This window comes from Mustela nigripes, chromosome 1, assembly GCF_022355385.1.
Source record: "Mustela nigripes isolate SB6536 chromosome 1, MUSNIG.SB6536, whole genome shotgun sequence".
In the NCBI taxonomy this organism is placed as follows: domain Eukaryota; kingdom Metazoa; phylum Chordata; class Mammalia; order Carnivora; family Mustelidae; genus Mustela; species Mustela nigripes.
The window spans coordinates 132,140,357-132,167,810 of NC_081557.1; the positions used below are offsets into that span (position 1 = coordinate 132,140,357).

At 36.6% G+C, this 27,454-nt stretch overlaps 1 protein-coding gene across 5 annotated transcripts in view; it reads right to left on the reverse strand.

Annotated features, from left to right (window-relative positions):
• CLCN3 (chloride voltage-gated channel 3) overlaps nucleotides 1-27,454 on the reverse strand; it is a 100,885-nt gene that overhangs the window by 57,805 nt on the left and 15,626 nt on the right. The window contains exon 1 of one of the 5 annotated variants that reach the window (XM_059374130.1): nucleotides 3,074-3,330. The exons of 3 other annotated variants lie outside the window; for them this stretch is intronic. In XM_059374130.1, the coding sequence (XP_059230113.1) occupies nucleotides 3,074-3,152 (79 nt within the window). In that variant the 5' untranslated portion in view covers nucleotides 3,153-3,330. Of the gene's footprint in view, nucleotides 1-3,073; nucleotides 3,331-27,454 lie in introns of those variants that run through there. One more of the 5 variants, XM_059374146.1, reaches the window with a different exon arrangement.

The window sequence follows — 27,454 nt, forward strand, 5'->3', positions numbered from 1 at the left end:
AATTTCCATGGGCTTTGGCTTTTTTTGTTTTTAAACTTGGGAAGCTTTCTTATGCCCCTGCCAAGCTTCAAATGTCAAGAATTACAGGGATATACCTAGTAAGAAGAAGTATTTCCCCACAATTGGAGGATAAACCATATCATTTGGATTGAACCCTGACTACTCTTTATGATTTCTTTACCTCAGTTTTATCAACAGGAAAATGGGGATTCTAACAGTATCTAAGTCACAAGACTATGAGAGGAATTAAATGATTTGTACACATGAATGAATATACCTAAAGCTCTTACAAAAATATCTGGCAAACAGTAAATTCCAAACTAAGTATTAGCTATTATTAATATTACAGTTACTACCACCAGCATTCTCCATAGCACCTAACAGAACTCAATAAATACTTGAACGAAACATTTAATATTCAAATAATTTTTAAAGATGGAGTAAAAGGAGGCTCAAAGTCCAAAAGAAATCCCAAAAAAAGGCCTGGTAGAAGAAAAGAATTCAACTCTCCAAATTACTTAGACTTCATGAACAAATTAAGAAAAAGTCCAAGTATTAAAATTAATAATCCAAATCAACAAATTTTTAAATTTTTTTCCTTATTAAAATGGAAAAGACATTGTATGAGAAAACGTCATAGTTTCTGTATAGGAAATTTATCTCAAAAATGGCTATTTTTAAGATGCCATATGAATTTCTAATCTACCAATAACATTTAATTAATTCTATGTTTAATTTACTTAATTTCCAGTCTATATATTATCAGACAGAAACTTAAGTAGGAAGCTTCATCATCTACCACCTCACCTTGAAAATTAGAACTGAATTTTATTTACTCCACAAAGGTAGTCCCTAACTCTAGCACTGAGAGATTCAGTAACAGATTCATGTTTACTTTATTGATATCCTTTATAATTTTACATTTTGATTAGCTGCCTCTTCATTCTCCATCAGCCTATTTCTAGTCATTATAATTTTGTCCTCCTAAGCAAGGTGATTCAGTTTTCTTGATTTATGCCAGCTGCTTGTTTCTACATCTCCAGTTCCTTTGTGTTGACCCATGGCTACAGTAGGTCACAAATTATGGAAAACAAATAACCTCTTATCTGTAGATATCAGGATACCACAGTACAGTCAAGTGAGCCTAATAACTGACTGATCTGCACTACAAAGACACAATGTTAACTTCAAAAAAATTGGCTTATATTATAGTAAGTCTCATCAAGGAATAAGAAACCTATTTGGGCTGCTAAGAACATGCCTAATTTAGACCTTAAGCAAGATTCCTAAAAGACTATTTATGAAAATACAAGAGAAACAAAAAGCTTATGTTTTAGTAATAATCACATCAATAACCACGCCTCATGCTCACATAAATTTTGGCTTATTTCTTATTATTTGCATATCTCATATAGAGGTGAGTCCATAGTAAGTTCAAAGAATGTCAAGCTTAACACTGAGAATTAAAATTTCCCAAGCCCAGGCTTTCTGGTTTATCACCATCAACAAACAGTTGTAATAGCTGAGGAGAAAACACAGTTTGTCTTGTTTTACAGTTTAATTACTGATTAGCAAATACTGTGACATTTGAACTATTACCATTCATTCACATTGCTTCCTGTTTAAAGAAATCCTTACCAGAAAAGGAATGATGAAAACCTAGAAAAAAGAGGAGTTTATGAACATATAAAGAAGTGAAAAATTAAAAAACAAAACAAAAAAACCTCTACGTGGTAAGATTATGAGAAATATATTTTCTTCTCTAAGCTTTTAGATATTTCCCAAATGTTTAAAAGTGTAATACATACTTAGAGAAATTTTATCGACAGCAACTCTGTAGGAGACGTACACTATATGTTAACATGATCTTCATATAATTTTTCCTCAAAATCTGAAAAGTAAGCTTTCACTAACAACAGAATACTACAGGATATTCAATGTTACAACTGTTCAGAGCCTAAAATAGTACCTAGCAGACACAATGTAATCAATAAATACTTGCTGAATACATTAACATTTTCTAATGCTAATGGAACTTAATACTAAAAAGGAAAAAAAAGGTATTATCAGAGTACAAACTATATTTTAAATAGCAGGCTAAATATGTTCAGGAAAATCATGACTTCCTTTTTTGCTTCATAAATAATGAGTTAAATAAATATGGGTTAAACCATAAAATGAGTTTATACTATCATGCAGTAATTCAAATTAACGTGGCTCATAAATGAAATCATCAAGATAAGAGATTTTCCTTAAGGTTCAATTTTTTTTCTAGAACAACTACCAACCAGTCTATTTTTAGATTAGTTTAAGAAAAATTTTAAAAGGGCAATTTTATTAACACAAATCAGTTATACGAACACCCAGGCAGCACCTTCCGAAAGATTTACATGAATGCTGGGTGCTTTTCCGGCTTTTACAAACTACTATTATTTATTCTGGTGTGTAAAAATCACCCTTATTGTTTTTAATCATCAATTTTTATGAAATACCTGTAGGAAACAATGTAATTAATGTTAATCAGCTGAAATACATATTAAATGAAAAATATTAATATAAAATTGTCCATCTGTATTGCCACTGTAAAGTGTTTTAAAATGAGGGCAGAGCTTTTACTATAAATTTACTTGGTGGTGGCTACATGGTAACTGGCTGAAACACACAGGTGCACAGACACATGATTTCTCTGTGTAAATTAAAGGAAATACGTAAGTTTTCCAAGGAAGAAAAACATTACTTTTTAGGTGCTAACATGACTCTAGTTACCTATAAAAGCGGATTAATTCATTTTCGCAGTTAAACAGAAAGAGGATTTTCACATAGAAGATGGAGTCAGAGTCCGAGTCTGAGTCCGATGTGATCTGAAGCAGTACTAATCTGCACAGAGAAAACAATCAGGGACGACTACAGAGCCATTCAGAAAACTCCATTTGCCCCTTACTAACATTCCAGGGCAACTAAACAACGTACTGCAATATTTAAAGGACAATCCAGGACCTGTTTAAACTAGAGAACCGCCCAGCCACATGCAAAACATACCAACAGAGGATTCACAGCAAGGGGATGGTATTACCTCTTTTATGTAATTCCCTCAAGGGAATACAGTCTCCTCCCCCGTCATAAGGCAAATAGGGATCGGAAGAAGCATCCATGATTAGAATTTTTAAAAAGAAGAAGAAAAAGAAAAGAAAAGCTCGCTAGCTCAAAAAAACACTGGCATTTCTTCCACCCCTGCTGCAGCCGGCAAGGGAGATGCCATATTTGATGAGGGTTAGAACTGTATGTAGTTCGACTCGCTGAAGCAACTGGGTTCTTCCACAGTGGATGATGTCATCAAAGGGAAATTATTGCAGCCTGGTTGCTAGTGGCTACAATCTAGCAAGGCTTAGAGGCGGAACAGCCTTCTTAATCAGGTCCTGCTACGTATGATGATGACTAAGCTCCAAGTAAAACAGACAAAACTGGTTTGAGAATTTTAATACAGCTTCTATAACATCAATGGCAACTACAGCAAAACAATAAAAACATTCTTTATTTTCCATTTTAAGATAAATATAAGGGACACAAAGTATTTAATACAGAGATGTGAAAAGGAAATACTGGATATAGACAATGCCCCTTTTCATTTCTGATGTAAAAAAAAAAAAATGGGAGGGACATACTGTTAAGGTTGTATGTTTTTATAATAAAAATGTGCTAAATTTTACATACATACCAAAAGCTTCGAGACTTGGTTTTAAAAGTCTATTCTTTTTTTTTTTTTTTTAAGTTTAATCTTAATTCTGAAATGTACTACAGACTTCTGTGGATTAAAAAACTTTAGTAATTTAACAGTTGAATAGTGTTTTATCTCCCTAATCCTCTCTAGCAGCCCCTTGTTTCCTTCCTTTAAGGAAAGACATGCTTGTTTTTTAGAAGAAAACTTAACAATATACCCATAACTTAGCTATTATTTGTGAAACTATGCAAAATGATTTACTGGGTAAGAGTTTTTTCTCTTCTATTTTCCTACTTTTCCTACCTCACAAAGATTTTGTGCTTCAAGAAAAGACTTTGAGTAAAATATGTCTCAAAGTATACTCCAACTGACTCTTAAATTTTTATGAAATTCAGAAATGAAAGTAACTTTTTGCTTCAATCCATCATTCTGGGGAGGAAAAAAAAAAAGCTGATGTTCATTTGAATTCACATTTTTACAGTTCCTCTGAGGTGATTCCTCTAGGCTAGATTCTCCCGAAATAGCTATGTTGCTGCAGTGCCACTAAATTAAGATGTGTTACTGGTTAGAAGCAATTCCATAGGACTACGAGTCTCTGTAAAATTTGTTTCCCTAAGTACTGAATGAGCCAAACTTTAAGGTCCACTCCATGCCAAAGCATTTGTGTGAGAACTGGGGAGGGGAAGGAAATAAAGCACTCACGTGGCAGTAAAAAGAGAGTAATTCTATTTGTTATTTGGGATTCTTTTAAAAATTAGGTTAAATAAAGTTTTAGACTTCAAAAAGTTTGAACCTCAGAGAAAGCTAGCCCTTCATATAAAGTGTCACCTGAGATTTACGAAAAAGGATTCTAGGAAAGAAATATAGGCTAGATAAAATATTATAATAGGAATATTCTATCTAATTCTGATTTTGGCTATTGACATTTACTATAAGACTATGGATGGGTTTTTTTTCCTGTTTTCTGTATTTTCCAAATTTTGATTTTTTTTTATACATAAAATTTTGACAATGAGCTAACTTCACTAAATTAAATATAAATGTCTTCCTTTCTGGTCCTTTGGTATATAAATTCTACTGTTATAAGACTTCTAAAAAATATATGCCATATAGCATTCATTGCTCCACATCTTTATGTAAAATGAAAATCTCTCTGTAAATTTTCCTGGTATTTCCCCTCTTAACTTGTTTTTCCTGATTTACAACTCAGTCGTAAAGGAAAAATGAAAATTAAAGCTAGCTAGCATTAACTATAGGAGGAAGAATACCTTCCCTATAAAATATACTAACCATGTTACATAAGTAACTTTGAACATAAGCACAAAATTTTGAATTATTTTTAAAGAACAAAACTTTTGTACATGTGTATGAGAATATATAATATATAAATTATATTTGTATAAAATCTAGAATGAGGCACACCAAACTCTTAATAATCCTTATCACTGAGGAAGGAAAGAGGTAGAAGTGAGGAGGATCATGGTACATTTGGTTTTTACTTTATGTGGTTCCACACTGTTTTAATTTTTAAGCAAATATATTACTATTGAAATTTTTAATAATTATGCTACTTTTGTAATAATAAATCTAAAAGTTAAAAAAAATTTTCAAAAGTAAACAAATCTTGGGACACATGTGTGGCTCAGTTGGTTAATCCGCTGCCTTCTGTTCAGCTCAAGATCCTAGGATTGAGTCCCACATGGGGTTCCTTGCTCAGCGGGGAGCCTGCTTCTCCCTCTGCCTGCTCTGCCTGCCACTCCCCCTGCTTGTGCTCTCTCTCCAAAAAAAATTAAATAAAATCTTTAAAAAAAAAAAAAAAGTAGGGTGTCGGGGTGGCTCAGCTTTAAGCCACTGCCTCCGGCTCAGGTCACGATCTCAGAGTCTCAGAATCGAGTCCCATGACAGGCTTACCCTGCTCGGAAAGGAGCCTACTTCTCCCTCTCCCTCTCCCTCTGCCTGCCACTCCCCCTGATTGTGCTCTCTCTCTCTAATAAATAAATAAAATCTTTATTTCTTTTTTAAAGATTTTATTTATTTGGCAGAGAGAAACACAATGAGAGAGGGAACATAAGCAGGGAGAGTGGGAGAGTGAGAAGCAGGCCTCCCACTGAGCAGGGAGCCTGATGCGGGGCTTGATCCCAGGATCACAACCGGAGCCTAAGGCAGATGCCCAAATGACTGAGCCACCCAGGCACCCCAAATAAATAAAAACTTAAAAAAAAAAAAAAAGTAAACAAATCTCTCATGCCTATGGTCCATGGCTGTATTTTTTCTTAAAGCAAAGGATTATTACTCAGGGCTAAAGGGCTTTAGAAAAGGACAGGGTAGATTTGAAGGTGTGGCAAAAGAGGACTTTGACACAGATTAGGTATTATCAGATTAACAAACTGAACTATAGTCAGCGTGGAGATCAAGTGGAAAGAGAACAAAAGACAAATTTAAGAATTCATAGGCACAGCTAGGGGATTTGTAGTGGGATAATATTCTGAATGGAATATCTGAAGAACAAAAACATTAAAGCAGCAACATAAAAAAGGACTTAAAAATTCAGAAGGGCAGCTCAGGTCATGATCCCAGGGTCCTGGGATCGAGCCCCGCATTGGGCTCTCTGCTTGGTGGGGAGCCTGCTTCCTCCTCTCTCTCTGCTTGCCTGCCTCTCTGCCTACTTGTGATCTGTCAAATAAATAAATAAAAATCTTTAAAAAAAAATTCAGAAGGGGAAGATATTTCTACTTCCAAATGCACCCTCCATTCTAACCTCAACTTGTTGTGGGATTCCAGATAAACCACAACCTCTCTGAGATGTGTAAATCAGGGAGGTAAAATAGAGGACTATGGTATTCTAACCATACAAATATAACTACAATATTACAATGTTCAATCTTTAAGTCCCTTCTATACACATGATCCAAGAATCTACAACATTAAAAGTACAAAAGAAAAAAAAAATGGGGGCACCTGGATGGCTCAGTCGGTTAAGTGTCTGCCTTTGACTCAAGTCATGGTCTCAGGGTCCTGGGATCTGAGCCTGCCTTGAGCCCCATGTGGGCCTCTGTGCTCAGCGGTGAGAGTCTGCTTCTCCCTCTCCCTCTGTGCTGTCTCCCTCTCTCATGTTCTCTCAAATAAAAATAAAATCTTTAGAGAAAAAATGTTTTTTACCCTTAGATCTAACTACCAGTTTACAGGAAGTACAGGAAACAGAGAAACATATTAAATGACTGCTCAGGTACATAATCAGGAAAACCCAAACTTGGAAACAAATGATAATTTCTTCAACAAATACACAGTAAGAAAAAAAAAGGGAAGAACCCTAGAGAAATTAAAACTAAGCAAAACAAAAGATCCTAAAGTTATATCAATCTCAAAGAACAATTTTTTATGAAACAATTGGAGAAAAAAATAAACAAGATACGTGATTTTAAGCAATCATATATTTTAGATGTGATAACTGCCTTTACACTTGATCTTAGCCAAAAGACCAAGAAGCGATTTGATAATAGCCTTTAAAAGAATTCTTATGTTTTAGAGATACATAATGAAATATGTAACTGTACAAGAGCTAAAAAGAGTAAAAACAGATTTTATTTATGACTACTGCAAAAGGGGAAAAGAGATTTCAATAACAGAATATGGCTCAATTTCCAATACAACAAGAAACAGTGGGAATTTATAGCCAAGGAGAAGGGGCTTGGGGTGTTCAGTGGATGAAAAATTACTAAGAGGAAACACTTGGGAGTAACGGGGATTCTGGATAAACAGATGGAACAGAATTCTTGCTGAAGAGAGCCCAGGGTGATAGGACATCACTGGGAGGATGGTGGGGGCTAACCCAAGGGTATTAAGAGTACAGAATTCTGGCTAAACCAACTTGGCCAAGATAATTGCCAAAATGAAGCAACATAAAAACAGACCAAAGTTGAGACCCAGTTCGGAAAAGAATCCAGATGAGCCTGACTAAAGTTTGAATAATGTGAGACTCTATCAGTATAACATCTATATATCTAAAATGATATGATGCTTCAGAGGCGCCTGGGTGGATCAGCTGGTTAAGCCTCTGCCTTCGGCTCGGGGTCAAGATCTAAGGTTCCTGGGATCGGGCCACTAGTCGGGCCCTCTGCTCGACCGGGAGCCTCTTCTCCCTCTCCCTCTGCTTGCCTCTCTGCCTGCTTGTGATTTCTCTCTCTCTATCAAATAAATAATATATAAAATATTAAAATAAAATAAAATAAAACGATATGATGCCTCAGATGTATTTCAAAATAATAGAAAGTAGAGATAAAACAAAATTAGCCATAAACTGATAATTATTTTAGTGTTGAGAGCAAAAAGATACATAATCTCTTCCCTGTGCCTTTGTATAGAAGATACTTTTTAAAAGAAATGTTTATAAATAAAATCACTTTTATGAGATAAACATTAACAAAAAATTACATCCTTTACTCCTCAAACTGAATATTACTACTAGAAGTATCAGATTAACTGTAGTTTACATTCCATTAAGTATAGCTGCTTTACATTTGTATTTGACACACTATATGACATTAAACTTTAACTTGTGTTGTCAATTCTCCTCCCTGAGCAAAAGCACCAGAGAAAAAAGAGGTAGCAAAGCTTTCAAGAAAATCAATTCAAGCTACACAGTTAGCTGCAAAGTTACTGCAGAAAAGAAAGAACATGGAAATTCTTCAGAAATGACAAGCCAGAAAATAAATTGAAAAGAACACAGAATGCTTTTGCAATATTCATATCTCACAAACATAAAATGTTTTAGTTCTCAACATGGCTGTCTGGTTGCCCAAATAATCTATCTTAAGATTAAAAACATGAATAAAAGTTTCTTTCATAAATACCAAATAATCATTTTTAAAAATCAGAAACAGGGATGCCTGGGTGGCTCAGTTGGTTGGACGACTGCCTTCGGCTCAGGTCATGATCCCGGAATCCCGGGATTGAGTCCTGTATCAGGCTCCCAGCTCCATGGAGAGTCTGCTTCTCCCTCTGACCTTCTCCTCGCTCATGTTCTCTCTCCCTGTCTCTCTCTCAAGTAAATAAATAAATAAATCTTTAAAAAAAGAAATCAGAAACAAAAAATACGAAAAAAAAAAAAAGAGAGAGGACTAAAATGGCCAATATTTTTAATGTCTAAGCAATTCCTTTGCAAGAAATTTGTCAAGGGCTACCTGGGGAACAGAGTCGATTAAGAATCCAACTCTTGGGGGCGCCTGGGTAGCTCAGTGGGTTAAGCCGCTGCCTTCGGCTCAGGTCATGATCTCAGAGTCCTGGGATCGAGTCCCGCTTCGGGCTCTCTGCTCGGCAGGGAGCCTGCTTCCCTTCCTCTCTCCTGCCTCTCTGCCTACTTGTGATCTCTCTCTGTCAAATAAATAAAATCTTTAAAAAAAAAAAAAAAAAAAAAAAAGAATCCAACTCTTGGTTTCAGCTTAGATCCTGACCTCAGTGTCCTGGGGATCAAATCCCATGTCGGGCTCCAAAGTCAGCACAGAGTCTGCTTGATATTCTCTTTCCATCTCCCCCTCCCCCACTCACATTTTCTCTCTCTCCCTCTAAAATAAGTAAATCTGGGACGCCTGGGTGGCTCAGTTGGTTAAGCAGCTGCCTTCAGCTCAGGTCATGATCCTGGCGTCCTGGGATCGAGTCCCACATCGGGCTCCTTGCTCCACGGGGAGCCTGCCTCTCCCTCTGACTCTGCCTGCCACTCTGTCTGCCTGTGCTCGCTCTCGCTCTCTCTCTCTGACTAAATAAATTAAAAAAAAAAAAAAAAATTAAAAAAATAAAATAAAATAAGTAAATCTTATAAAAAAGAAATTTGTCAAATATCCTCATGCATATACATAAACTGATACAAAGACTGAGTAAAATACAACTTTAAGAGTTCTAAGTTTTAGAAGTACTGAAATGCAAATTTAACAATATTTATATTAATGTAAATACACTAAAATATTCCATTTAAAGCATTTTTTTAAATTTTTTCAAGATTTTTATTTATTTATTTGACAGAGAGAGAGATCACAAATAGGCAGAGAGGCAGGCAGAGAGAGAAGGGGAAGCAGGCTCCCTGCTGAGCAGAGAGCCGGACACAGACACCGAGCTCCATCCCAGGACCTTGACTGAGATCATGACCTGAGCTGAAGGCAGAGGCTTAACCCACTGGGCTACCCAGGCACCCCAAAATATTCCATTTAAAAGATAAACACTATCTCACTGGATTTTTAAAAGCCAGGGTAATTATGTAATTATGAGAATATTAGCTAAAACATATCAATGCAGAAATGTTGAGAGGAAAAAGGATTTTTAAAAGATCATGCAATCCTTAATTCGAAGGAAACTGGGGACCCATATTGATATCAAAGGGCATTTTAAAGAAAACAGTATAATTGGAAATAAAAAGAATCACTTCAAAGTAAAAGGTGGTTCAATTCACCAGAAAGAGATGACCTAATAACATGAAATCAAAGTATAAGCAAAAATTTACAGAATGACAAGAAGTGGCAGTAGATGTCTATAAACACAGTGAAAATTTTTAATATATTGCTATCACCTGACAGAAACAAACAGAGAGAAAAACCAGTAGGAAAACTAGAGATTTCAACAGGAGAGTAACAAACTTAACATGATGGACATAGAGAAAAACATTAACCAAAAGCTTCACATCACACATCACATACTCTTCTATAGCACAGGTGGAACACTGACCAAAAAAAAAAAAAAAAAACACAAAGGCTTTTCTCCCGGCCACGGTGCAAGTCTCAAAAAATTTCAACATATTACTATTACACAATGTATATTCTTTGGCAACAATACAATAATGTTCTAAGTCAACCTGAAACAACCAGAAATTCCTCATATTTTGGAAATTATTTTTAAACTATTTTTAATTATTTTAAATCTACTTGACACAAATTCCTCACGTTTGGATATCTGTACATCAAAACGGGTATCATTATGGAAGTTAGAAATTATTTTTCAATAATAATGATGAAGACACATGACACTGAATATAAAAAAACAGAATTGGGAGGGACAGTCGCAGCTTTAAATGTATTCACCTGAAAAGCTTAAAATTAAGAAGCTAACCTTTCACTTCAATCAGGGGAAAAAAATACAGCAAAATAAACCCCCCAAAATGTAGAAAATATGATCAGATATTAATGAAGCAGAAAACAAATTTTTTTAAAAAGAGGGACGCTAGTCCACTGGAAAGACCGATTGATAAATGTACAGTGACGCTGATTAAAAGGTGAATGGGAGGGGCACCTGGGTGGCTCAGTGAGTTAAAGCCTCTGCCTTCAGCTCAGGTCATGATCCTGGGGTCCTGGGATTGAGCCCCGCATCGGGCTCTCTGCTATGAGGTGAGCCTGCTTCCCTTCCTCTCTCGCTCTCTCTCTTTCTCTTTCTCTCTGTCTCTCTCTCTCTCTGGCTGCCTCCTGGCCTACTTGAGATCTCTGCCTGTCAAATAAATAAATGAATAAATCATTTTTTTAAAAAGGTGAATGGGAAAGAAGATAAGAAGAGGAAAAAGAGGGAAGGAGAAGACAATGAGAGCACAAATAACCACTATCAGAAAGAAAAAGAAGACAAGACTAAGGAAACTGCAGGCATTCAAAAGACTATATTAATAAAATTTTTAAGTAAAAAGGTAAATTTAAAAAAAAATACAATTTATCAAACCAATCTAGAAAGAAACAGAAAATCAGAACAATGCTATAACTATTAAAGAAGTTGAACTATAATTTAAAACCTTCCTACAGGGGTGCCTGGGTGGCTCAGTGGGTTAAGCCTCTGCCTTCAGCCCAGGTCATGATCTCAGGGTCATTAGATCAGCCCAGAATGGAGCTCTCTGCTCAGCAGGGAGCCTGCTTCACTCCCACTCTTTCTGCCTGCCTCTCTGCCTACTTGTGATCTCTGTCGGTCAAATCAATCAACCAATCAAATCAATATTAAAAAAAAAAAAAAAAAAGAAACCCTTCCTACAAAGAAAATTCTAAGCCTGGAGTTTCTTTGGCAAATTCTACCAAAATGTAGGAATAAATAATAATGCCAACATTTCATAAACCACTCCAGAGTCTAGAAAAAGAAGGCATCATCTACAACTCACTTCATGAGGGAAATATAACCTTGATACTAAAATGAGAACAAAATGACAAAGGAAAGCTACCAGCAATCTGTTATAAACAGATGTAAAAGTCCTAAACAAAAGTAAACCAAACCCAGCAGTTTATATACAAGAGAAAAACCTAAAACAATACACTACTACATCAATGATCAAACTGAGTTTTTACATGGAATGCAAGTTGGTTTAAGCATCTGAAAAATCAACAGTTTATTAACAGAAACAAAAATATACATCAAATAATCACCTCAAAAATGGAAGGAAATGATAAATGCAAAAACCATTCATTCTTAAATCAACTAGGAATGGATGTAAACCTATTTAATAAACGATAACACAAAAATTCATTAACATCACACTTAAATTTCAAGGTGAATACTTAATGGTGAAACCTCAGGATCAGAACAGGACAAAAGACTCCAGCAATCACCATTTACATTCAACTGTTTACTAGAGGATCTACCCAGTGCAGTTAAACAAGGGGGAAAGGGTAGGGAAAACTATAAAGACCAGGAAGAAACAAAGTGGTCACTATTTGCCAATGACACGACTATATATATATTTTTTATTATTTTATTTATTTATTTGACAGAGATCACAAGTAGGCAGAGAGGCAGGCAGAGAGAGGGAGAGAGAGGGAAGCAGGCTCTCTGCTCAGAGAGCCCGATGAGGGGCTCGATCCCAGAACCCTGAGATCATGACCTGAGTGGAAGACAGCAGCTTAACCCACTGAGCCACCCAGGCGCCCCAACACGACTATATTCTTAAGAGACATCACAAATAGGTCATTTTAATTACAGTTATGCAAGGTTGATGAATTTTTTGTTGTTGTTGTTAAATATTTTATTTATTTATTTGACAGAGATCACAAGTAGGCAGAGAGGCAGGCAGAGAGAGTGAGGTGGGAAGCCGACTCCCTGCTGAGCAGAGAGCCGGATGCGGGGCTGGATCCCAGGACTTGGGATCATGACCTGAGCCAAAGGCAGAGGCTTTAACCCACTGAACCACCCAGGCACCCCAAGGTTGATGAATTTTTAAAAAATCAATATTCAGAAGCTGTATTTCAAAAATATGCCAGCAGATAGGATTTTAAATTTAAAACTAAAAATAGCATTAAATGCCAACAGCATTACAAAAATTACCTAGGAATGAGTGCAACAAATAATGAAGACAAAGGTCACTAGGAAGGACTAAAACTTTATTGGAAGATATTCAAAAAGACTCAAGTAAGGGCGCTTGGGAGGCTCAGTGGGTTAAAGCCTCTGCCTTCGGCTCAGGTCATGATCCCAGGGTCCTGGGATCGAGCCCCATGTCGGGCTCTCTGCTCGGCAGGGAGCCTGCTTCCTTCTCTCTCTGCCTGCCTCTCTGTCTGCTTGAGATCTTTGTCTGCCAAATAAATAAATAAAATCTTAAAAAAAAAAAAAAAGGACTCAATATGTAGAGGAGAATACCATTTTCAAAAATTAGATTCAAAGTGAACTCGAGACTCAATTAAATGCCAATCAAAAACCTGAAAGAAGACTTTACCTCTGTTCTGACCTTAGTGTGCACTTTCTAACTGATGAAGTTCTTCTTTCCAGCTGAGGCAGAAGACCCAATGCGCAAAAGCATCCTGTAATGGGAACGAAAACTACCCTGACACCAGTAAGACCCCACATTTTTTATACGAAGACAATGATCAACCTGACTGACCTTTACAGCCAACGTTGCATGTACCCATCAACCTTTGTCCCACATTCCCCTTACATAAACCTTGAAATACTTTCTGCACTTTGGAGACAGTCTTTGAAACGTTAGTTCACTATCTTCCTGGCACTGGCCTCACAGAAATAAACTCCTTTGTTGTTCCACCATCACCTGTCTCACTGCCTTCCAATTTTGTCAGCAGTGAGTGGCCAAACGTGGTCTATTTGGGAACCCTGGAGCCAGGTGCTCTTCCATCCTTGGACCCTAGTTAAAAACCCAGCAGGCTTTTTTATGACAAATTACACTCAAATTTACATAGAAATAAAAAGGCCCAAGAATAATCAAGACAGTCTTAAAGGGAGAGGACTTGCTTTACCAGATACTGAGAGTGTTTTAATCACAGAAACATTATAAACAGAATGCTTCTGGCATACAGCTAAAATAAATAAATAAACCAATCACACACAATAAAGAGTCAAGAAATAGATCCTCCTATATATGAGTCTTGGTGTATAGCAGAGGTTGCACTATAGAAGAATGAAGAAAAAAATGATTTTCTTAGTATTTAGCATTAGGACAACAGGCTATCCATACGGGAAAAAGCTAAATACACCTAATCCATTCACCTACACATACATACATACACATACACACACATACACACACTTATACACTCACCACTCAGGTAATTATAGACCTAAAGGTAAATATAGTTCTACAGTAAAAGGCAAATACAGCTCTTACAAAATAATATAGCAAAATATATTCATATATTCATGATCTCAGCAATAGCCATAAAGCAAAAGATTAATACAGAGGACCATGTTACAAGTAAGAATATTTGTTCATAATTCGTCCATTAGGAGAATGCTACAGACAGTTTATATCCCACCAAATTTTTATGTTGAAAGTTAATCCCCCATGTGATGATATTTAGAGGTGGGAACTTTGGGAAGTGGTCATGAGGGTGGTCAGGAATGGGATTAGTGCCCTTACAAAGAGACTCCAGAGAGTTACCTCAAGGACACAGCAAAAAGACTGCAGACTATGAACCAGAAGCAACACCTCCTCACCAGACAACCAGTCTGCCAGTGTCTTGGACATCCCAGCCTCCAAAACTGTAGAAATAAACTGTGAGCAACTCATAAAAATAAAACCGAAAGCCATGCTTGTTGTTTAGGCCAACCAGTCTATAGTATTTTTGTTAAAGCAGTCCAAATGGACAACAGAAAATGAAACAAGACCCATAGAACAGAAAATATTTATAACAATATGACCAACAAAAAACTTGTATATAGAAAATAAAGAATTTTCACAAATATCTCAGATACATCAACAGAAAAATGGGCAAATGACTTAAATAGGTACTTCAAAAAAAATTTTTTTTAAATAGCCAATGAGCATGAAAAAATGCTCACCCTCCTTGGTGACCAAGGAAATGTAAATGAAAACCACAATCTGAATCTATTATTTAGCCAACAGATGGACAAAATTAAAAGTGTGACAAAATTAAGAGGTTGGTGAATGTGGAGCAAAGGAAGCTTTCATACATAGCTCACCCAAGTGTAAATGCGAATACCACTATGGAAAACATAACCTATGCTACAATAAATTCACTCCAAATGAATTTACACACATATACACCAGAGCAAATGCAAAATAATCAAAGTAGCAATGTTTGTAACCACCAAAAACTGCTGATAATTCAAAGATTCATCAATATTAAAAAAGAAACAGGTATGGTATTCATAAAAAAGAATAATGTAGTCTAGAGCAACATGGCAACAAGCACCTACTGCCTGCAATATAAAAGATTCTTGAGGGGTGCCTGGGTGGCTCAGTGGGTTAAAGCCTCTGCCTTCGGCTCGGGTCATGATCCCAGGGTTCTGGGATTGAGCCCCACATCTGGCTCTCTGCTCAGTGGGGAGCCTGCTTCCTCCAATCTCTCTCTCTCTGCCTGCCTCTCTGCCCACTTGTGATCTCTATCAAATAAATAAATAAAATCTTTAAAAAATTTTAAAAAATAAAGCTACTAATAAAAAAATAAAAAATAAAGAAAATTAAAAAGATTCTTGAAAATCACACTGCATAAACACAAGCAAGAAATACATACCATATAATTCCTTTTATTTAATAATCTGTAATTTTCCAAAACAGGCAATGCTAAATTATAGTTTTAAGGATGTATACTTACATCACCACGCCATAAAGTAAAGCAAAAAAAGGTGACTAGACAAAGAGAAAATGGTATTTACCTCTAGGGAAAGGAAAAGGGTTGAGATTGTTAAGGTATATGCAGGAGGCTTCTGAAGTATGGTAACGCTTTCTTTTCTTTTCTTTTTAAGATTTTGTTTACTTACTTGACAGAAAGAGACAGCGAGAGTGGGAATACAAGCAGGGGGAGTGGGAGAGGGACCCTGGGATCATGAACCTAGCCGAAGGCAGATGCTTAACAACTGAGCCACCCAAGCACCCCTCTTCTTTTCTTTTTAAAAGATTCATTCATTCATTCATTTTAGAGCGAGAGAGAGAGAGAAGGCATGTGTGCGCACACATGCCCATGAGGGGGAGGAGGGACAGCAGGAGAGAATCAGACTTCCCACTGAGCCAGAGGTAGAATGGATCTCATGGTCCATGAGATCATGACCTGACCTGAAACTGAGTCGGATGCTCAGTCAACTGAGCCACCCAGGAGCCCCAGTGCTTTATTTCCTTAACCTGGTTATAATGCAAAAGTCCCTGCTTTGTTATAACTCATTAAGCTGGATAATTATGCTTTATGCATTTTTCTGGTATATGTTACATTTCACAATTCAAAAAGTTTTTTTTCTAACTTTTTTTTTTAGACTCTACTCTATTTTTTCAGTGTTCCAAGATGCATAGTTTACATATCACACCCAGTGCTCCATGCAATATGTGCCCTCCTTAATACTCACCACCGGGTTCATCCAACCCTCACCCACCTCCCCTCCAAAATCCTCAGTTTGTGAGATAGAAACTTATCCTATCTTTAATTCTATTAACATCTAATATGGATTTATTTTTATTTCTTGCTTCTCTACCCCAACACTCTAGTCTAATCTTATTTACAGTTTCAATCAGTTACAGAAAACAAGTTTGTAAGTATCTACATTGACTTTTATTTGTTATAAGCCCAGCTTCTTCCAAGGAACGTCCCCTAAATGACTATTTAAACAGATCCAAAAACTCCACATGATTTTATATATTTACTTCAGTATATGATGTTACAGGCTTAGCTCAAAACTCCTGAAAGCTTTCTCAAATAGAATTCTTAACTGGAATCACAACACGAAACATGATTTAACCAGCTATTTTCTTAATTCTTCCAAGAACAGTTCAGAGGTAATGTTCTACATGCACAGGAGAAACATTAATTTATTACTTCATGACATTATGGTAAGAGAGGTAGAGTACACACACAAAATTATTCCTTGACTCAATTTCAGTTAACTTTCTGTGGGCTTTTAAAAAAATAATTTAGGGGCACCTGGGTGGCTCAGTGGGTAAAGCCTCTGCCTTCAGCTCAGGTCGTGGTCCCAGGGTCCTGGGATCGAGCCCCGCATCGGGCTCTCCACTCAGCAGGGAGCCTGCTTCCCTCTCTCTCTCTGCCTGCCTCTCTGCCTACTTGTGATCTCTGTCAAATAAATAAATAAAATATTTTTAAAAAAGAAACGTTAATTTATTACTTCATGACATTATGGTAAGAGAGGTAGAGTACACACACAAAAATTATTCCTTGACTCAATTTCAGTTAACTTTCTATGGGCTTTTAAAAAAATAATTTAGGGGCACCTGGGTGGCTCAGTTGTTAAGCGTCTGCCTTCGGCTCAGATAATGATCCCACAGTCCTGGTATCGAGCCCTGCATCAGGCTGCCTGATTGGCGGGAAGCCTGCTTCTCCCTCTCCCACTCCCCCTGCTTGTGTTTCCTCTCTCACTGTCTCTCTATCAAATAAATAAATAAAATCTTTAAAAATAATAATAATAAATAAATAAATAATTTGATTTTTTGTAGAGCAATGGTAATAATTGCAGTTAATATTTTAGGTATAAATCATCAGGTTCTATATATTTCAATAAAAACTAGGCTCACTTCTTTCCAGTGACTTTTTAAAAAGATTTATTTACAGAGAAAGAATGCAGATATGTGCATGTATGGGGGGAATGGGCAGAGGGACAGAATCTCAAGCAGACTCCCACTTAGCGCAGAGCCCAATGCTGGGCTTGATCCTGCAACCCTAGCATCATGACATGAGCTGAAACCAAGAGTCAGACACTTAACTGACTGAGCCACCCAGATGTCCCTCCAGTGACCTTTATGATGATAGTATTTGACTGGCTTTGACTGCCTTTCCACTGGTATTTTAGGCTATTTTTATCAAGGTGTCACTTTATAATACCAAGTTCTTTTCCTTTGTTCATTAGTAACATCTTCAATGATAGCACTTCATAAACTTAGTATGGGTTATTTTTCCCTAAATGCATTACCATGCTCTTACACAAACACACAAATTAGGGAAGTCCCTCACTCCACACGTATTAGGTAGGTGAAATAGGTTGCTCTGACTGAAGTGACCTGGAGATGCAGGTGCAGAAAATGTTTACAAGACAATTGGCAACAGAATATAAAGAGTGTCAAATTTATCAAGAACATGACACTGCTTAGAATAAGAATCACATGAACCTTAGAATTATTTATTTCTAAAAATAATTCTGAGTAGACCATTTGAAAGAGTTAAGACCTTTTCCCAACAGAGAGCCATTAAATGGTAGTGGTAGTATTTTATTATCTTATAAGAATTTCTAAAAACCCCTTTACCAAGAAGATTCATGATATAACCATCTCGTGCTTTTTAAAGGCTTAATAGTTTAATGTTGCCAAATTCAAAATTTTTTAAAGATTTTATTTATCTATTTATCCTGGGGGACTGGGGAGCAGAGAGAGAACAGGCTCTACACTGAGCCTGACATGGGGCTCAATCTCAGAACCCTAAGAACATGAGCTGAGCTGAAATTAAGAGTTGGATGCCTACTAAATCACCCAGGTGCCCCAACAAATTTAGATTTGGAGCCAAGTGCCTCATTATTAGAACAATGCCATCAATGTTATCTGTACATGTCAGATAAAACAGTAAGACTAAAATGAACCTGTCATCTACTAAAGACAACATACACAAATGTAACCTTTAAAACTCTGAGCAAAGTCAGATAATCAAAATACATTTCTGGGATTTCTGGAGTTCTACCACAACTTTATACTAAGTAATTTTTTTTGCCTATAAAGCCACATGCAAGGACACTATATTTACTAAAAAAATTACTCCTGGATTACTTTATTAATGTTTTCTACCTGCAATTGCTAACAAAGAGCTTCATTATTCTTATTCACAGAAAGCAACCAACTCTATCTTAGCAGCATTCAGGCTTTTTACCTTAGCAACAATTCAATCACCAACCACCTAGCATGGTATCTGGCCCAAAAGGAGCCTAATAATTATTTACAGAACGGAATATGCATAGAACTGAGTCTTGAGTAAAATACCAGAATTATCAGTTATCAATGTATAGCAGGATTATGAAAAACTTTCATTTACTAACTTGTATTTTTATCATTCATGTTTCCTACAATAAACATATTTTTGCTTTTATTATTTAAGAAGTTAGGGGCACCTGGGTGGCTCAGTTAGTTAAATGACTGCCTTTGGCTCAGGTCATGATCCTAGAGTCCCAGGATCAAGGCCCACATCTGGCTCCTTGCTCGGTGGGGAGTCTGCTTCTTCCTCTGACCCTCTCCCCTCTCATGCTCTCTCTCTCTCTCTCTAAAATAAATAAATAATATCTTTTTAAAAAATAAAGTAAAATAAAAAGCTAACTCTTCCCAACTCATTTTTTTTTAAAAGATTTTATTTATTTATTTGACAGAGAGAGATCACAAGTAGGCAGAGAGACAGGCAGAGAGAGAGAGGAGGAAGCAGGCTCCCTGCTTAGCAGAGAGCCCTATGCGGGACTCGATCCCAGGACCCTGAGATCATGACCTGAGCCAAAGGCAGCGGCTTAACCCACTGAGCCACCCAGGCGCCCCCCAACTCATTTTTTAAAATAAACTTTATTATGAACTAATTTTAGATCTGCAGAAAGTTGCAAAGACAGTACAAAGAGGTCCCAAATACTTCTCACTCAGTTTCTTTAACTATTAATATCTTTTATTCTCATAGTACATTTGTCTAAACTAAGAAACTGGCAATGGTACATAACTATTAAGTAAACTCCAGACCTTATCTTTTTTACCAGTTTTTATACTCATGTCCTCTTCCTATTCCAGGTTTCAACCCAAGATACCACAATGTATTTTAACATGTCTCCCTAAACTCCTCTGGCCTACAACAACTTCTCAGTCTTTCCTGATTTTTCATGACCTTGACTGGTGAAGTATCCTGCAAAATGTCCCCCCCAGTGGAGATTTGTCTATTGTTTCTCTTGGGGGTTAGAGTGGAATTATGGGTCTTTGAAAAGAATTATCACAAAGGTAAACTGCCCATCCTGTCACATCATAGGAGTATGTAATATCCACAGGATATCACAGGTGATATTAACCTCCCTTACTTGGTTACAGTAGTGTTTGCCATGCTTCTCCACTGCAAAGTTACTATTTTCTCCTTCTTTTCCTACTTTATTCTTTGGAAGTAAGTCACTAAGTCTACCACACCCTTAAGGGAAAGGAGATAGGAAGTAAGCTCCTCCTCCATGAGGAAGGAATATTTACATAAATTATTTGGAATTCTTCTACAAGGGAGACCTGTCTCTTTTCCTCCATTTATTTATTCATTCAATCATTTATATCAATGTCTATCACTTACATCATATATACATGCTCATTTATATTTAATTTATACTTTGGTTATAATCTAATTGTGCACTATTTATTTGGTTGCTCCAATTTTTCCAGTTTTGGCTATTTGGAGCTCTTTCAGGTTAATTCCTGTGTTCCTTGGACAATCCCTCACCCTTTTGTGTTTGTTTTTTTGTTCTGTTTTGTTTTGACACTTCCTTACTTCTGGTACTACACACAATCTGGGCTCATCTTGTATATTCCTTGCTCAGTTCTAGAATCAGCATCTCTCCAGGGCAATCCATTATTAAGTCCTGGAGTTAACCATTTAAGATTTTTGTGAACCCAGGATAATCTATCTGAAGGTCAACATGTAACCTCAAAGCTGCACAAGTGTGGGCGTCTGGGTGGCTCAGTGGGTTAAGCCACTGCCTTCGGCTCAGGTCATGATCTCAGGGGCCTGGGATCGAGTCCCGCATAGGGCTCTCTGCTCAGCGGGGAGCCTGCTTCCTCCTCTCTCTCTCTCTCTGCCTGCCTCTCTGCCTACTTGTGATCTCTCTCTGTCAAATAAATAATAAAATCTTTTTTAAAAAGTTTAAAAAAAAAAAGCTGCACAAGAGTAAATAAGTTTAAACTTTTGAGTACCCAAGCCAAAATTGCCACAAATGACCCTCAAACATAATAACAACACTTCCACCCTTTATTATATTCTTTTGTTTCCAAAAACTGAGTGGAATTGGGTGGGTAGAATAGATATTTTGCATTTATTTTTCAGATAAGAAAACTGAGAAATAGAAGTGATGACAATGAGTAATGTCAGGGAGCCAGATATTGATATTGATAGAGCCAATATCTTCCATCCTTCGCATTCTTCCTCTCAGACAGCACCATCACCATGGTGGGACCCTTAGCAATACAGCTGTAACAATATGGGTATACTCATAGTTCCTGCTACTCCACTGAATATCCTAGGCTTCTTAGGTGCCCAGTTAAATCAAAACTTTTCTCTATATAGCCATATTAGTTCAACAAATAAAAAGGAAAAATTACTCCTAAAAATCCTAAAAGATGATTGGCAAATATGGTAAAATATATTTTTTTATAAAACAGCAACCTTTCAATGTGCTTCTGCTGTGTGCACACCAATATATCATGCATTTTAAGAAGGGAGGATAATGGCGGTTCACAGACCTGTACCCCTGGGGATAAAAATACATTATATGTTTATAAAAAATTTAAATAAATAAATAAATAAATAAGAAGGGAGGATAAAATAAACAGCATATGTGGCTGCCTGTGATATACTAATATCCTGTCCTCACAAAGTCTAGAAATAAGGAAAATAAGATTGCTCATCAGGAGTTAAAATATGTAATCAATACATAATGGATCAGCTCTAAAACCACGTAGGCAGAAAAATAAACAACATACAAGCCAACAAGATTTACTGGGATAATTATACTGAAAGAGAGTACAGCTTAATCTAGGAGGAGGACAGGCTATAAAGAAAAAGGCAGGGCGCCTGGGTGGCTCAGTGGGTTAAGCCACTGCCTTCGGCTCAGGTCATGATCTCAGGGTCCTGGGATCAAGTCCCGCATCGGGCTCTCTGCTCAGCAGGGAGCCTGCTTCCTCCTCTCTCTCTCTCTGCCTGCCTCTCTGCCTACTTGTGATGTCTCTCTGTCAAATAAATAAATAAAACCTTTAAAAAAAAAAAAAAAAGAAAGAAAAAGGCAAGTAAGGAAAGTCAAGAAAGCAAACACAGTAAAAGCAATACAATTAACTAGATAGGAAGGGCCCCTAGCACAAACCTGGAAAGTTTGGTAAGGCTTTCCAGAGGAAGTGAGGTCTAACATGAGAAGCAAAGTACAAGCAATAATTGGTATATGGGCAAAGGAAACATGTTCAAAGACCTGGAGATACAACAGCCTGGCATATGCCCAAACCCTAACACTGACAAGACCCACACCAAGAGTACAAAGGAAGACTCATTTGCCATGTGATTAAATATTTAAAAGTTATCAAGCAAGTCAACAAACTATTAAAGAAATATATTCTAGGGGCGCCTGGGTGGCTCAGTGGGTTAAGCCGCTGCCTTCAGCTCAGGTCATGATCTCAGGGTCCTGGGATCAAGTCCCGCAACAGGCTCTCTGCTCAGCAGGGAGCCTGCTTCTCTCTCTCTCTGCCTGCCTCTTCATCTACTTGTGATTTCTCTCTGTCAAATAAATAAATAAAATTAAAAAAAAAAAGAAATATATTCTATCCTCCTATGTTGAAAATACACCTTAAAATGACTTAGAAGTTTCAGCTCAGTTTTATAGATGTGTAGCCAAGCTAGTGACAATTTGGAAAACACTGCAAGGCATGAAGAAGATTAAAAGCAGCCAAATTCCAACACCAAGAGAAAAATCATTATTTTGGTGTATTTCTCTCCAAAGTTGTGTGTACACATATATATATATATAATATTTTAAGAGAAATGATAACACATTATAAAGATTTTGCCCTTTAAATATAATAAGCCTTTCCACTCTTATGGCCTACAATACAAGTCACTCTATTCGGTTACCCAATGTGTATTCTGTGGCTGGCTTATCTTGAAAGAGAACCTTCAACGTGGGGCCAAGTGTGTTCTACAGACCCCTGAAGACCCCCAACATCCTTTTCAGGGGACTGATAAAGCTGAAACTTTTCATAATAATACATGTATTATTATTTAAATGATATATATGATCAGTTTCCTACTGCTAATGTAACAAATTAACACAAACTTTGTGGTTTAAAACAATACAAATTTATTCTCTTGCAGTTCTGGAAGTCAGAAGTCTAAAATCAAGATGACTGCTGGGCTACACTGCTTCTGGAGGCATTAGTATACAGTACATTTATGATATTCTGGCAAGATTCACAGATATATTTTAGAGTATTTTGTATAAATGGATTCTATAGAAGGTTTCAGAAGTCACCAGTGTGTGCGTGTATTTGTTTTTAATTTATTTTTATCTATCTATCTATTTATTTATTTATTTATTTTTTGCTGAAGGTTTGCTACACATTATATAGCAGTGATTTTAGAATTATCTTTTGGAGTTATAATAGTTATTTGTTTATTTCAGCCAGTTTTCTTTAAGAAACTGAAGAGCCTAACAAAACCTAAGACTGAATAGAAGCCACTAGAAGGCCTCGTAACAAAAAGTGGAGGATAGGTATCCTTTGTGAAAATATTTTACATCTGCCAGAAGATAGAGTCCAATATATCCAACAGGAAAGGAACATAGAAGAAAATAGAAACAGCTAGAGTCCCTACCATTAATTAGTTACTGTGCTAAAGATTCTACATATATTATTCACATAATAAAGTCTCAACACACACTTAATTCTCAGAGCAATCATTTAAAGAGTACGGAAAAAAAAAAAACAAGGCATAGAGAGGCTAAGTGACTTGCAGAGGTAGTAACTGGCAGAGCCAGGATGTAAATACAGGTCTACAACTTAAAAGCCACTAAACATAACAGATCTTCATTCAACACATATGCCAAAACACTATCAGTACTTTCCAGTGATCAACTCCTTATTTTTCTGGTATACTAAAAAAATACAGAGTCATGAAAGAATATTTAATACCCGACTGCTTGTCCAACTATCCACTTAAATGCTGCCCAGACATTAAGCAGACACAGAAACAAACTCTTCCCTCTGACATCTGCATCTGCCCTAGTCCATAAGGGTAGATCTGAGACCGTTTCTTCTAGGATGTTCCCCTTCCAATTGCTGTTAACAGAACCCTATCAGCTATGCTGAAAGAAAGGATATCACTACCTTACAAAAGAATATTCACCGTCTCACAACATAATACATTTTCCTACTGCTGGGACTTCATGTATTAGCTCCCCTTCTAGAACAGTCTTTGCAATTCTAAAGGGTTATCAAAATAATATCATTTTTCTTTGAAGTATAACATTTAAAATCTGTACCACCCAATTTAACACTTACATAGTTAACTGTCAACTGCTGTTCCACATCTTGTACTTCAACTAAACTAACTAACCTTCAAGAACCGAATCTGTATGGAAAACACAAATGGCTACTTACTCTACAGTACTCCAATTTCTTCCTTGCTAACAGAATTTTAACTTTGTTTGGCTGGTGCTGTGCCTAATTCCAAGGAACAAATTATGATTGTTCTAACCAGTCAGTAACCCCACTCCTCTTTGTCAGTCATCAGTCTAGGTATGGGCATGTGATCCAATTCTAGTCAGTGATATAAGAAATCTACTGATACAGTTCTAGGAAAAGTATCTTCTCTGGTAAGAAAAAGAGCAACAAAAAATCCTTTTTTATACCCTTGCCCACTCCTTCCTAATTGGTACTCTCTCCTATTGAAAACCACAAATAAAGACATCATCAATAGTTGATGGCAGCGTGGAAAGACGGAAACACTTATGTCCTCCTAGGGGCTTTTACTTCCTTGAGTTAATTCTGTATCTGTATATAAAGAGTTAATTCTGTATCTGTATATAAAGAGCCAAGAAGCTACTCAAACACAGAAAAATGGGTACACTATTAAATATCACCTGATTTTCCAAATTATGGATATAAGTGTTTATCTGGTTTATAACTTTATAACTAAAATTAGGAAAAAACACATTAGTAATGAAGACAGCAAATGACTAATAAGAGCAAAATACTGCATTTTCTTTCTGTATTTTTTTTTTTAACAAAAAATATCCAGAACTGCCAGGGAACATACAAGACACTAAGAACTTAAAGTGGCAAGATTCTGAAGAAAAAAATGGAGCAGGTAAACAACAGTCTCAGCAACTTTTTGCCCTTGAGCCTTTTCCTGATTTGTAAGTATAGAGACTGAGAACCCTAGCAGAAAGTGAAAGTGGGGAGCTTTTGGCAGTCTTACGGGGTCAAGGAGACAGGATCTGAAGTTCAGAATCACCAATGTGGACTTGAATGGTCCAATATCCTGGAGAAATGAGATAGAACAACTCATTCTATGATACTTTTCCCCCTAAAAATATTTATGGTTCCTAAATTTCATGAGCAAGAGGCCAAGAAACTAAGCAAAAAGTGGTTAAGAGACTAAACTGATAAGGAAAGCTGTCAGTAGTCTCAAAATGTAAGGAGATAAAAACTAAATTTCAGCACCCAACAAAGAGAAGGAGTCTTAGTAAACACATAGCTTTCTACTAAAATCCTCAAGGGCTATGCCCTAAAAATAAAGTAAGTCAAAATATAGACCATCTAGAAAGTCTGAAACCATAAGGCAAATTCTCTTGATCTTTAATGGGATCATTGTAATTTGCTTCTACACAACCTGTCTACCAAGAAAAAAATTAAACACACTAAAGGTGAAGGTATCATCATCCGGAGCATCTTTAATTTTTTGTATACAATATCCAGCATTCAATGAAAAATTTAAAAGCATACCTGAAGTCTAGGTCAAAAGACTGGAAAAACAAGAGATAAAAATAGGCAACACATAAAGACCCAGAGGTCCATGTAGAATATTCAGGTATGGACTTTAAACAATCAATATGTTTAAAAACAAAACAAAACAACAACAACAAAAAAAAAGCAGAGAATTTCTACCAGAGTATAGCAATTTATAGGAAATTAATCAAATCGAAATGTGATGGCTGAAAAATAACTGAAATTCAAAACTTGATAGAAAACAATGAGATACCACTACATACCTATTGTAACAACTAAAATCCAAACTACTGACAATACCAAATGTGACAGGTACATGGAGCAATAGGAACTTTCTCATTCACTGTTGGTGGGAATGCAAATGGTACAACCACTTTAAAAGACTATTTTGCAGTTTCTTATAAAACTAAACATACTCTTACCATATGATCCAGCTATTACATTCCTTGGTATTTACCCAAATGAGTTAAAATATCCAAATGAAAAGGAAAAAAAAAGATTAAAAAAACAAAAACAAAGTGCCTAAGAGGGGTGCCTAAGAAACACAAGGATCTCAGAGAAAAGATCTAACACATGTAACTGGAGTCCTAAAAGGAGATGGCAGAAAGAATGGCAGAAACAAGACTTGAGGATTCACTGGTCAAAATTATCCAAAGATTTAAAAAAAAAAAAAAAAAGGAAAAATAAAAATCAAGTCACAATTCAAGAGGCTCTAATAACCCCAGACCGGATAAATACAAAGAAAACCACACTTAGGCAGCCCTGGTTAAGTTTCTCAAAACAAAACCCAAAACAAAGAAAAAATTCTTAAACGCAGCAAAAAGGGAAAAAATTAGACCGATACCTGACTTCTTAACAGAAATAATGGAAGGCAAATGACACAAGAATTTATCTTTACAGTGTTCAAAGAAAATGACTATAAAGGAATCCTCAGTGGCTCAGCCCGTTGAACATCTGCCTTTGGCTTAGGTCATGATCCCAGAGTCCTTACTTAGCAGGAAGTCTGTTTCTTCCTCTCCCTCTGTCCCTCCCCCTTCTCATGCTCCTGCTCTCTCTCTCTTGCATGCACGCAAGCTCTCTCACTCTCTCAAATAAATAAAATTATTTAAAAATTTTAAAAAAAGAAAGAAAATGACTACGGGGATGCCTAGATGGTCAGTTGGTTAACCATCTGCCTTCAGCTCAGGTCATGATCCCGGGTACTGGGATCAAGCCCCACAGTGGGCTTCCTACTCACCAGGAGCCTACTTTTACCTCTGCCTGCTGCTGCCACTTCCTATTTCATATGCTCTCTCTGTGTGTCAAATAAATAAAATCAGAAAAGAACTATAAATCTGGAAATATATAACTGCAAATATATCCTACAAAAATAAAGGGGAAACAAAAACTTTTACAAACACTGACTGAACTTACTGTTAATAGTAATGAAAGGAAATCCTAATGAGAGTTGTTCAGGCAGAAAGATAACTAATCCAGACCGAAACATGAAAATGCAATACAGAATCAAGAGCAACAGAAAAAGTAAGGACTAAATCTAAATAGACACTAACAGGGTGCCTGGGTGCCTCAGTCCATACAGCATCTGCCTTTGGCTCAGGTTACCATCCCAAGGTCCTGGGATGAGGCCCTACAGT